General features: G+C 35.3%; 1 protein-coding gene across 1 annotated transcript; it reads right to left on the reverse strand.

Moving 5' to 3' along the window:
- Positions 1-3,918: 3,918 nt before the first annotated feature.
- Positions 3,919-5,918, reverse strand: LOC113538217 (cytochrome c iso-1/iso-2). The gene is made up of 3 exons (XM_026933129.3): positions 5,763-5,918; positions 4,643-4,817; positions 3,919-4,492 (listed from the first exon to the last, which is right to left on the reverse strand). Exons 2-3 carry the CDS (start codon positions 4,809-4,811, stop codon positions 4,347-4,349), a joined length of 315 nt encoding a protein of 104 aa, XP_026788930.1. The 5' UTR covers positions 4,812-4,817; positions 5,763-5,918; the 3' UTR covers positions 3,919-4,346.
- Between the last annotated feature and the right edge of the window lie 6,276 nt (positions 5,919-12,194).

Here is a 12,194-nt window from a genome sequence, read left to right on the forward strand (position 1 = left end):
GTTAATATTAGCTGATCGCAGTGATGTTAGCTGATCGCAGTAATTTTAACTGAACACAGTAGTGTTAGCTGATCGCAGTAATGTTAGCTGTTTGCAGTAATTTTAGCTGATCGCAGTAATTTTAGCTGAACGCAGTAGTGTTAGCTGATCGCAGTAATGTTAGCTGTTTGCAGTAATTTTAGCTGAACGCAGTAATGTTAGCTGATCGCAGTAATGTTAACTGAGCACAGTAATTTTAACAGATCATGGTAATGTTAGCTGTTCGCAGTAATGTTAGTTGATTACATTAGTAATGTTAGCTGATCATAGTAATGTTAGCTGATCACAGTAATGTTAGCTGATTACATTAGTAATGTTAGCTGATCTCAGTAACGTTAGCTGATTACATTAGTAATGTTAGCTGATTCCAGTAATATCAGCTGATCGCAGTCGTGTTAGCTGATGGCATTTTTAATGTACACCTTTTCAGTAATTAGTGAAGAGGAGCAAGAGAGAAAAGGATGATGAACACACAGAGAAAGAGAAAGAGAGATAACAGTAAATCAATATATTTAGCTCAATAAAATCAGTCACAGATAAAGTAGCAGATAAAGGAGGAAAAAGAGATGTATGACATAACAGAGATTAGAAATGGTATTGTGGTAAATTAACAACAAAGTGTGTCACATTTCTGCAGCGAGGACCTCACTGAAACGTTGATCCTGCTTACAGATAGGACGTGACATTCCCATTTAACATAACAGAACGCTAAAATATTGTCAAAATGAGCCACAGATACGGAGAGGGCTCACCAGAAGGTTTTTTTTTTTTTTTTAAATATATAGCTAGCTAGTTTTCTCATGCTATACCACTACTTGTAGCTAGCTACTCTATAACACTGGATAAAATGTAATGTAATGTATAACACACCTGAACACACAGCTCCTCAGGCGAAGTTCTGTGGTCCACTCTGACCGTGTGAGTGTGTGGTCAGTGCATTACAGAGCTTTGCTTTATGAGCTATATCTGCTGGTGCTGAGAAAAGGAAAACAACACACACATAATGGCTGGATTATTGGATTATTGATCTGATATCAGTCACATACACTTAGCCACCATGCTTTAACTGTAAATAAATTAAGCTATACTATATGTCTGATTAAGCATATTTGAAAACTGAAGAATCATTATGATCATTATGTCTATAAGGATACAGAATATAAAGTGAATATTGATTTGGTTGCACATATAAATAAAATATTATTTATTTATTATTAATTATTATACAAATAAATAAATTATTGCGTCTGTGTTGTTTACATGAGTCAGGGATTTGATCACCATCAACGTGTCACATTATGAAAAAAGAAAAAAGGTACAATTAATAAATAAATCAATACAATTAATATAATTCAGATTACAAACCCTAGTCACAGGGGATGTAAACCTTATTTCTTTGTGATCTTTATAAAAAGAAAAAAAATATTGGATTTTGGGAAACTTCATCTAAATTTGAGATTAATTGTGATGAGATTGACGATGAGATTCATGGAGAAAAAATGTACTTTGGGACATTATGCATATCTAAAAATAACACTAATTTGTATTTAAGAATTAATTTCTTTATTGCTGTTCTTTTTAAATAAATGTCTGTTTTGTAGGATGGGCATTTTTTTAGTTTAGTTGTTTTCTTTGTCTCTTAAGGTACAAGTGTATGTTATGACACACTGTATCCTACACAGTGCACTATATGTAGTCCAAAGAGAACCATTTGAGATTTAGCCCGTAAGTAAGTAACCTAGTGTCTGGAAGTGTGTACTTCACCATCATGCATTACAAACATTTTTTTAACTGGTGAAATAGAAAAGAAATATTTTCAGTAGAATGTAGTATAATGTAGGTGATTAGATGAATGTTTTAAATGAATGTATTCAAATAACAGCACCATCATTAACAGTTTTAATTAAAGGTGTGCTAGGTATGATTAGTCTTTTTCCCCCAAGCTTAGGTCTCTAATGGTTAAGCACATGGGTTCGAGTGATTTTTTTCCCCCTTGAACCTACCACCCCCCCCCATTTCCACCCATGTTCATGAAGCTCCACCCCAGGACGTATGGCGGCTCGTCAAGCTGAGTGTCTATAAAAAAAACCTGACAGGATGAACGTCCAAACACATACACTGTGGTCCGTAAGTCAGTTCTCTGAACAGGTTTTCTCAGCCACTCCACACACTTGTGTTGACCTCATGGCTTAAAACATTATTTTTTAGTATGTTACATATCTTCCAGGTTATTTGTACAAGTAAAAAAAATCGACTATTGCACCTTTAATGTTGTTATTCATTAATTGTACTTACATCTTTTAACATTTTTCTTCACTGTGATTCCCTGTTTGCTTTTATTATTATTATTATTATTATATTGTTTATGATTGTGGATTGTTTTATTCCTTGTCTAATTTTTAAGCTTATGCAAAGCACATATCCAACAGTTCAGACACAAAATGAAAAGTACTATATAGTTTTACTTACACTGTATAATTTTAGGTTAAACATTTATATAAATTATATTCTCAACTTCGTATCACTCAACAATATAGTAAATATATAGTAATATAGTAAATATATAGTAATATAATGTGTTAAGACACATGCCAAACTTTCTGCAGATGAATAAAAACTATCTGAAAGCATGCTCTGTTCACTAAAATCCCACAATGCACTGCACTAAGTTGCAGGTTTTATAGGGAAAGGTGTGACACATACAGTCACCTGTCAACTCGGTGGCAATATTGTCCATCGGAAAGCAGTGATTGTGGTCTGGTCAGCTGTGTTCAGGGTTTTATAATCAGGAAGCCTGAGTGGACTTGGCACTCTGATGTGGAATTTTCACTCTGAGAAAGTCAGTGCATTTCACTCGAACTGATAAGCATTTCCTTATAATGTGTTTATAAGGTGATAATGTGATTTAGAGAGTGCAGCTCTGCTGAGTTGCAGCTGAGTGTACACCCACTGATATTACATTTACATACATACATATACATACATACATATATATATAAATTAGAGGTAAATGTATTTTAAACCCTGTTTGCATGTTTCAGATAAATTAAAACATAAAACCTACATCAAACAGCCTTTGTGCCTGTCTCAGCCCACAGGAACTACAATTTGCCTTCAAATATAATCATTAAAACACTTGAAAAATCTTATTAATTTTGCATTAATAAGTGAATCTAAAATTTAACATCTTAGGCTTGAACCATCCTTTTTCCACAAGTCATGCTTTATAGGTTATGAAAAAATGTATATTGCAATTTGAACACCTTCACTTTCATGAAATATTTGAAATATTCCACAAGTCACATGTTCAACAGGAAGTTCCATCATCCAAATTATCAGAAGATCACAGGAAGAAGAAAATTACTCTCTCATTCATTTTTCGTTACTTTCAGTGATATTAAGTGACATGTTCACTTTAAAGCACAAACCTCTTACCCACAATATACTGAAGACTTAAAGTAAATTATTCACTTATGAAAATGATTAGAATATCCTTAATGTAAAGTTTGCTCTACGTTTTAAATGGTGCCATGAATGCAAGTGAACGCTGTACGCTGTGTGTTATCATGAATAACATCACTGTTGTGCAGATCTACCTCCAAATCTAATCTGTGATGTCACTTGCGCTAACACACTCCCTCTCGTTCTGCATAATTAATACCTAGAATCTTTACGGTAATTAAAATCGAGCTAATTTGTCTTGGTTCATTGGATAAATGGTTATGCCATGAACCCTTACAGTGGAACCCTTTCTGATAGGAAAACATGTTCTAGGCTTCTATGTTTTTTTTTCTTAGAGCGTGCAGCCCAGGCTTCTGTGGAGAAATGAACACAAAATTAAGTTGAAAACACGACAGACATCAGTGCATCATACACGGCTTTACAGATAAGTGGGATCCCTTTTATTGTAGAAGTTCTCTATAGAAGCATGCATAAAGCAGAAGAAGGAAAAGATTTTTCACTTTTATCAACTGGGTTTTAATTTCATCTGGTACATGGTTACCATGGCAACCGCTAAACACATCGACATTCGCAGTGCATCTCAATCCATAAACAGACATTACGTTTAAATTAATCAGACCACAGCTCCTGTGAAAACCAGGACAGAAAGACATAACGAGAACCCGCGTTGCTGAAACAGTCGGCCATCAGCAGCGCGCCATGACCCTATACCCAGAATTCAACAGTCCATGATGTTTAGTGATGTATTAAATTGTTCAGGTAGGTATTGTTAAAAGACAAAAAAAAAAACAAAAAACAACATTACAGATGTCTAATTTAAATATCTCTCTATGGATAGAACAGCGTTACGATGTGGCAGACTTCAAATATGCGATAAGGTCTGCGCGCTCGCCCTTCTTCTTGATGCCGGCGAAGATCATCTTCGTGCCAGGAATGTATTTCTTGGGGTTCTCCAAGTACTCCATCAGAGTCTCCTCATTCCAAATAACACCTGGAACATTACAGAGTACAAAAAGTCATTAAACTCAGGTCGCAGACTCGAGCCAGACTTTGCAAAGCAAGATGTCATGTCATAACCTAAACCCAAGGTCAACACTGTCATAGAGAACTGCAGCTTGTGGTGACTTCCACACCAAATTACCTTTGCTCTTGTTGGCATCTGTGTAGGAAAAGCCCTCTGCCTGGCCCGTCTTACGTCCAAACAGACCCCAAAGATTGGGCCCGACCTTGTGCTTGCCGCCGTTCTCGACTGTGTGGCACTGGGCGCACTTCTGGACGAAGACCTTCTTTCCCTTTTCAACGTCACCCATAGTGGCCTAAAAAGACAAAAAAAAAAAAAAGATCAAAAACTGTTAAATACTGATGAAGGTACAAAGTGCCACAGGTTAATTAACTGCATCATGATGCTACAGTCAGGACAGCCTCGGGTCATTCAAGGTGAAAGCACCAATCCTTTTATACTCATTTGTCTTTTGAGCAAAAGTACACATTGTGGTCTCAGGTACATCTTGCTTCTTTTAAAAATTAAACCAAAACTAAAAAAAAACTTAAATGACAGACTAAAAGCCGGCATGATGTCATCACAGGGAGCTGGAAAATGCCAACAATCAAAATCAGCTCTTAAAAATCTCAGACAGATTGTAAACTGTAACCAGCCAAAATAAAGTCAGCTATTATTTGCTATGATTTATACAGATGTCTTAGATTAGGAAACGTGGCTAGTCAGTTAGCTAGCCAGCTAATCAAGCTAGCAAGACACAAGGTCGGGCGTGAACACCATCCTCAGAACTGCTCATACTCGCTAAGCGAGGACGTGGGCATTAAACCAACACTCCTGGTGATGAAGATAAAAATTTTATTATTGTTACACTTTAAATTTTACAGTATAACCTCAATAATGAAAAGCTAATCCGGTTTAAAGGTCTCTGTTACAAAGAAAAAAAAATTCCGGTTAGCTAACCTGGCTTTGGTGATTACTCCAGACCAAAACCTTGACATTTTAAACCTGAATTAAATGATACTTTGATCAGATCTCACAACATAATGCGCTATAATAACTGAAATTTGTGTTAGCTTAGCCACCTCAAAAATACCGGCTCGAGCGCTAGCTAGCTAGCAAGCTAATCTAAAAAAAAAAAAATCTTTTTCTTTGGAAGAACACTGCAGTTTAACGTTACAGTGATGAAATATTCGACCCCGTGCACATGTAAGAAGGAAATTATGTATATATAGAGCGTCCAGTTTAAAGAATATAAAATTACCTTTTAAACAGGCGAGATTGTTCTCTCGAAGCGGTTTATTACCTCGCGGACACCGGACGCTGTTCTGCACGAGCGCTGAGGAAGGTCACTAGGTATTAGAGGCTCGTAAAAATGACGTCACTACGCACCGCCAAGCGCTTACGTGCTGACGTAGACTACGCGCACTATCGCACTAAAGAGTATGCATATACACTGTTAGGTGTCGTAACGCTCTGGCACACTGTTTAGTACACTAGTATGCGAGTGCGCCGCGGCGGTTTAGCCTTCTATGGAGAAGCGAGATTGATTGACAACCAGAGGAGAGCCACCTGGTCTTGGCTAGAAGTGTTCAGAGTTGACAGATCCGCGGTTTTTCCACACAGAAGCGAGCAAACAAACAAACAAACAAACAAATAATTAAATAACTCAACAACGGTGGGGTCTAGAAGAAATGATGCCAAGTTGAACCTGGGGAGTTAAGAACCCTAAATGAATCAGTTTACTATTACTGATAATAATAATAATAATAATAATAATAATAATAATAATAACATCTCACCCACCCACAACAGTAATCTAATCACAGACCATAGACACAGGGCATTAGATCAGCAGTAATAATAATTATAATAATAATAATAATAATAATAATAATTATTATTATTATTAGTAGTAGTAGTAGTAGTAATACACTGATTAATTAAAGGTTATTAACTCCTCAGGTTCAAATTGGAATCATTTCTGCTAGGCCGCTCTGTTGTAGGGTTATTTGTTTGTTTGTTGTTGTTATTATTATTATTATTATTATTATTATTATTTCCATACATTGCTAACAATATCTAATACAATAAGAATATAAGGCAATTTGTCAAAAAAAGTTTTATTTCATATGTAGCATATGTGCTGGACTTTAAAAGCAGTGTACATAGTTTTGATGTTGGGATGGTTTTGGGCCTGCTGTCGTGCTTATTCATCTCTCAAACAGGATAGTTTGCATAATGTACACATATATATTTGCATAATGCAATGTGTGTTCACACAGAAAAACTCACTAAGATGGTAGACAATTGGTGTACAATTGATAATAACCATAAATATTGGCACACAGCAGCTTTACATAATTCCATTTTTAGTCACTTTAATAATAATATAAAAACATTCTTTTCAAATAAATCATATGTTCAAACATAGGAGCTGAAGCTTGTTTGAATTAAATGCCAATGCAGCAATGGATCTTCAGCTAAATTCAGTTTAAAACAAAAAACATAACATAAAAAGTTTGAAGTATAATGAAGACAGGGATTAAAAGTTGTTTAATTTATATTATTTGTCTGATATATAGTGAGCAGAAATGTCACTACGCAAATTATAAGCAAATAATTTAGACCAGATATTTTGTTTTTTTTTTAACCTGAGCAGTTGTTCATGAAGGTACTTGTGAGGCATTGCAAGGTGAGCTGTGATTTCTGTTTAGACATTAAAGCTTTACAGAAATCCAGATATTATATACTTCAGTCCATAGTGTATAGTGTAAGCATTTAGTGTATTTTGTGCCTCATGACAGGGTAATGCTTTAGAAATACTGCATAGTGTCCTCTAGCGTCCATTTCAAACTCAGTGCCCTTGGAATCGTCCCCACTTTCCTTTTCCAACAACCTTGTGTGTGGCCGTAACGAGATCTCATGGGTGTGTGTGGGAAGGAAGTAGCACGATGTAACGTGAGACATGTAGTCCGACAGGGGGAGCTGACACAACCGCTACTCACATGTAGCCCTACTTTTGTCCTTGTATACTGTATCTCTGTGCTGTGTCAAAAAATTGTGCTTTTTACACCTTTTTATACAAGTATTCATCATGGCACATTTGCAAGTGTATGTCACAAATGTATATATCATTCAGCTACACTAGCTTAACTCACACTGTAAAAGAATTTCTGTAATTTTTACAATAAACTATATTCTGTATGTCTACAATATGTTGTGTTCACGGTATAATACTTCAGATAGGTTTTAAAGTTTGTCTTGTATACTGGGGAAATATTTATAGTACTTGCTGGTTAAAATATCAAAAATACTGCTGTGACTATTGTAATAACACAGTCAAACATACAGTATTATTAGCTTTATTCTAAAACTAGCTGCTAAAAGTGTTTAGCTGAAGCAGCAAAGGAACCTTGCCTGGCTAAATTTTCACATTTCATTTTTTTCCATTATTTTGTCATCTTTTGATTAAAAAAAATAAAAAGCACAGGTTTAATTATTTTAGCTATGTGAAGCTGGGTAAGTGCTGCAAATCTTAAAACCTGAGGTAATGCTAGTCAACAGTAGGTAATGAATGCCTAGCTAGGGAGCTAATGTTTGCTAGCTAGCCTGGTATTTTCACTAGATTAGCCATATAGCTTGGTTTTAATGTTGTAATTAGGGTGATGGCTCTTTGATTTTGTCCCTGTTGTTCGCATTTTTTAGTTTAACACTTTATTTTTTATTTTATCTGGTTGTTATTTTGTAAATTGATATCCTGTTTTTTTCCTATACAAACTGACACAATTGCCTCAATAAACAATTTTTATCAGTTTGTTTTTCAAATTTATTTACAATGTATATTTGGCAGTAAATGTAGTAAAGCAGCAGTAAAACGGAACAAAAAGTTCAGCAGAGTCCCCCCCCACCACCACACACACACACACACACACACACACACACACACACACACACACACATACACACACACACACACACACACAGTTATATACTGATATCAATATGTAATCCTGTAAAAATGCATTTTTATGCTCTGTTTACAAAAAATACAGTACAATGTGTCAACATACATTACAGTATGAATGCTGTAAATATTGTTTCAGTAAATATCTGGCAACCTGGCTGCTAGTAAATTTAATTTTACAATGTTACAAGGTCATTTATTCTTACAGTGCAATAGCTCTGAGTGCTCTGAGAATCACTAACCACTAAACACCATAAAACCCATAACAGCTTGTGTATTATAATATTAAAAACATATCATGGAAAGTGTTTGCGCAGGGCTGTAACAGGTGCATAGGAAATGAACGTTATAGACTGAGTAAATTTTCCAGGCAGCTCATTTTTAGCAGGAATTAATTGAGCTGCATGTAAATGAACCCTGTGTGTGAAACAGCAAAGGAAAAACTAGGCCACCCACAATAACTCCCAGTAGTCTTCAATTTGTCTGAACTTTGAATACTTTTTACAAAAATAAATCAGCATTGTGAAGAAAAAATTACAATTTGTAATGTGAAACATAAGTCATTAAAGGGGCTGAAAGTTGTGGAGGTTGGTGTGTTTTCTGTCCCCATGTTGACCTCGTCTGTCAGGGGAAAAACCATACCGTTCTTAATCATTTAATGTTTAACGCACACACACACACACACATACACACACTAAACGGTGATCGTAATTGTCTAAATATAATTCAATTTAGGATATATAAAATTCAAAGTACAGGATTACAAATTAAATAAATGTAATATAAATGTAAATGTAAATTGAATGCAGTGTAATAGAATTTTATTGGGAACATGTTTCATGATGTGAAACGAACTTGTAATCAGAATGAAAATCAGAGTAGTGGTTGTTTCTCTGGTGTGGTTGCATCACAGGATGTTTCTCCTGCAAACACGTACATGGTTCTTAACAATTCCATTTAGACCAGACAAAACAGACTTGAATAGGTTTCCACGAAATACCAGATACGTGTCACAGCTTTTACAAAGCTGTGTAACGTTATCCCGAAGTGTCAGTCTTGTTATGTTGTTATAAAAATACTTGTAAATATGTCTGGCTGAGAAGAAACCAATTTTTCAACATCAGTTATGCTATGCTGAAGAACCAGATTCATAATTATATGCTCCAGAAAGTGGGCATGCTCGGGCAAATCCATTGTCAACTTTCACACATTTCACATTTGACAATGAGAGCCAAAACATGTGTGTGGAATTTAGAAACTAAAAAAAAGATATTTTGTATTACCACTATTGAATTCTCGATTCTGATTGGTCAGAAGGTGTTGGTTAATTTTCTATAACAGCAGCTCTGGCAGTAGTGCAGCTGCAAATCACAGGTTTACATTAAGGCACTTGTTCTAGTACATTATTGTTTAACACTTATAAAAGACGTCTCCAGTGTCAGCGCTTTGTAACAGTCAGGTGTAAAATATGCAGTAGGTGAACTGGCTGCTCTAAATTGCCCTCACTTCCTGTCCTGTGACCCTGACCAGAATAAAGTGCTTAAGATGAGTTAATGATTGAATGATATTTAATTTGCAGAAGACTCATCTTCGGTAAGCTGAAAGTGCACTATGGCAGGAGAGAGAGAGACGACAAACACACAAACAGATACACCTTTTGCATGTGTCTGTGGTTGGTTTGTAACTCATGCATCACATTCCTGGTTAGTCACATGACCATCTGCATATCTGAGAACAGGAAGTTACCCACAGTGTTGGATAAACAACTTGTGTCACCTTACAAGATTGTATTTCCAAGATGCCCCTTTGCTTTCTAGATTAAAATGATATTTTAATCTTCAGTGATCTTTGCATCAAACATGCTTTTGTGGCTGTGACCTGTTCACATGTGAAATTGCTGGAAAGTAGGGAAAAGTGAGCAAAAATGACATCTAATCTTGAATCACACCAATAAATAGAATCCAGAGGTGTTAATAATTGTGTATGTGTGTGTGTGTGTGTGTGTGTCCTGCATCAAGACAATGATCCAGAACAACAGGCCTGGATTATGGGTGAAAGGATCCAAAAAAGGATGTGAACTGGGTTGGAGGTATTTATAAAGGAATAAGATGAGCAATAAAAACTTATTAGAGAATATTTATATCACATTCAGAATGAAAGGAGTACAGTCTCAGTCTGTGTATGTATAGCCAACTATTGAAGGTATATGTATAGTCAGATGGTTAATTGTTGTATAGGTCTATAATTGTTTTTCTTATTTATTTTCATATTTATGTTTTAACTTGTATGTAGCACCGTGGTCCTGCGAGACACGACATTTCATTCCACTATATGTCCACACATGTAGCAGAATGTCAATAAAGCTTCACTTGACTTGACTTGACTTGAAAGATGATCTTAACATACACTATTTGACCCATAATATTTTTGTCTTCTTCATTTTTTCCTAAGAGTATTCAAACTTTGGCATTAAACTGCATATATGCTGATTTATGTGATGATTAATTGACAAAACCTCACATCTTCCACAGATCATTGTCTCTCTTTTCTCCATAAAGTAGTCAAATATAAAACATGTTTATGTACAATTGGGGGTGCGCTGTTATAGGAAATTAATTACTATAATCAAAATAATTATTTTACTACCCCAAATTTGATTATTTTCCTATAAGAGCATGTCCTGAAGTGCTTTACTGCTTTATACAACAGCAATTTGCCAATGCTTCCAATTTTTCTGTTAATCAAAATTACGACATGGTATACTTTTTATCCATTTATAGATACATTTATACATGTTGTGGAATGTCTGCAAAATAATTAAGTAACTACTATAATAAATGTTATTCAGTTCAATCCATAAATGTTAAATAAATGTCTCCTTACAGAAAACCATATTAACAAATACACACTTTTTAAAATGTGTTTATGTGGAGTGTCTGCCATACAAGTCCCTGTGTAAGTTGTTACTATAGAAATGACAATATATTTTTTTTGCCATGCAGCTGGTACGATTTTCAGAGCTGCTGTTAAAGAAAAATTAATCACGCCTTCTGCCCATTCAGAATCTAGAATTCGACAGAGCTGTGGTATAAAAGGTTTTAGTGAATGACTCTAGTTTGTTTTACTTTTACATAATGAAGCAAGGTCAGTGGCTGTGGTGGTTTAGCATTCAGGAAATGCCCTTACTGTGGTGTTCCTAGAGTAGCTGCAGGAAAATGCATAGCTCGTATACACACAAACCCACAGTCATTTACCTAAAAAAAAATGCTGAGATGTGAGAAAATCTATGTAATCTATTCCCCCAGTCTGACTAGGAGAAGTTGTGTGTCTTTGAAGCTGTTCTTATATGACCTCCCTAAAGTTGTTGTGTGGGCAAAGGTCAGTGTCTCCTTCAGAGCAACTCTGTGGCTGAGAGACAGCTAACTGTGCTAAATTTAGCACTTATTACTACATAGAGAGGACGCAAAATGTTCCATACTTCACTGTTTAACTTTGCAGAATGCTGGACTATTTCACAAGATATTTTATTTTGTCTTCTATTGAATTTGTCTTGGTTTGTTGAGATAGAAAAAAAGAGAGTCTGATGAGAGTACTACTGGTTATAGCTGCTATATCATAATTCATAACAGGAACTTGAAATATAACTGTAAATAGATAAAAAGTATGACGTGCCATTCTTTAATTAATAAAAATATGGAATAGGCAAAATAGGAATAAAACAATTCAGGA

The sequence above is a fragment of the Pangasianodon hypophthalmus genome, chromosome 2 (genome assembly GCF_027358585.1).
Source record: "Pangasianodon hypophthalmus isolate fPanHyp1 chromosome 2, fPanHyp1.pri, whole genome shotgun sequence".
Taxonomy (NCBI): Eukaryota; Metazoa; Chordata; class Actinopteri; order Siluriformes; family Pangasiidae; genus Pangasianodon; species Pangasianodon hypophthalmus.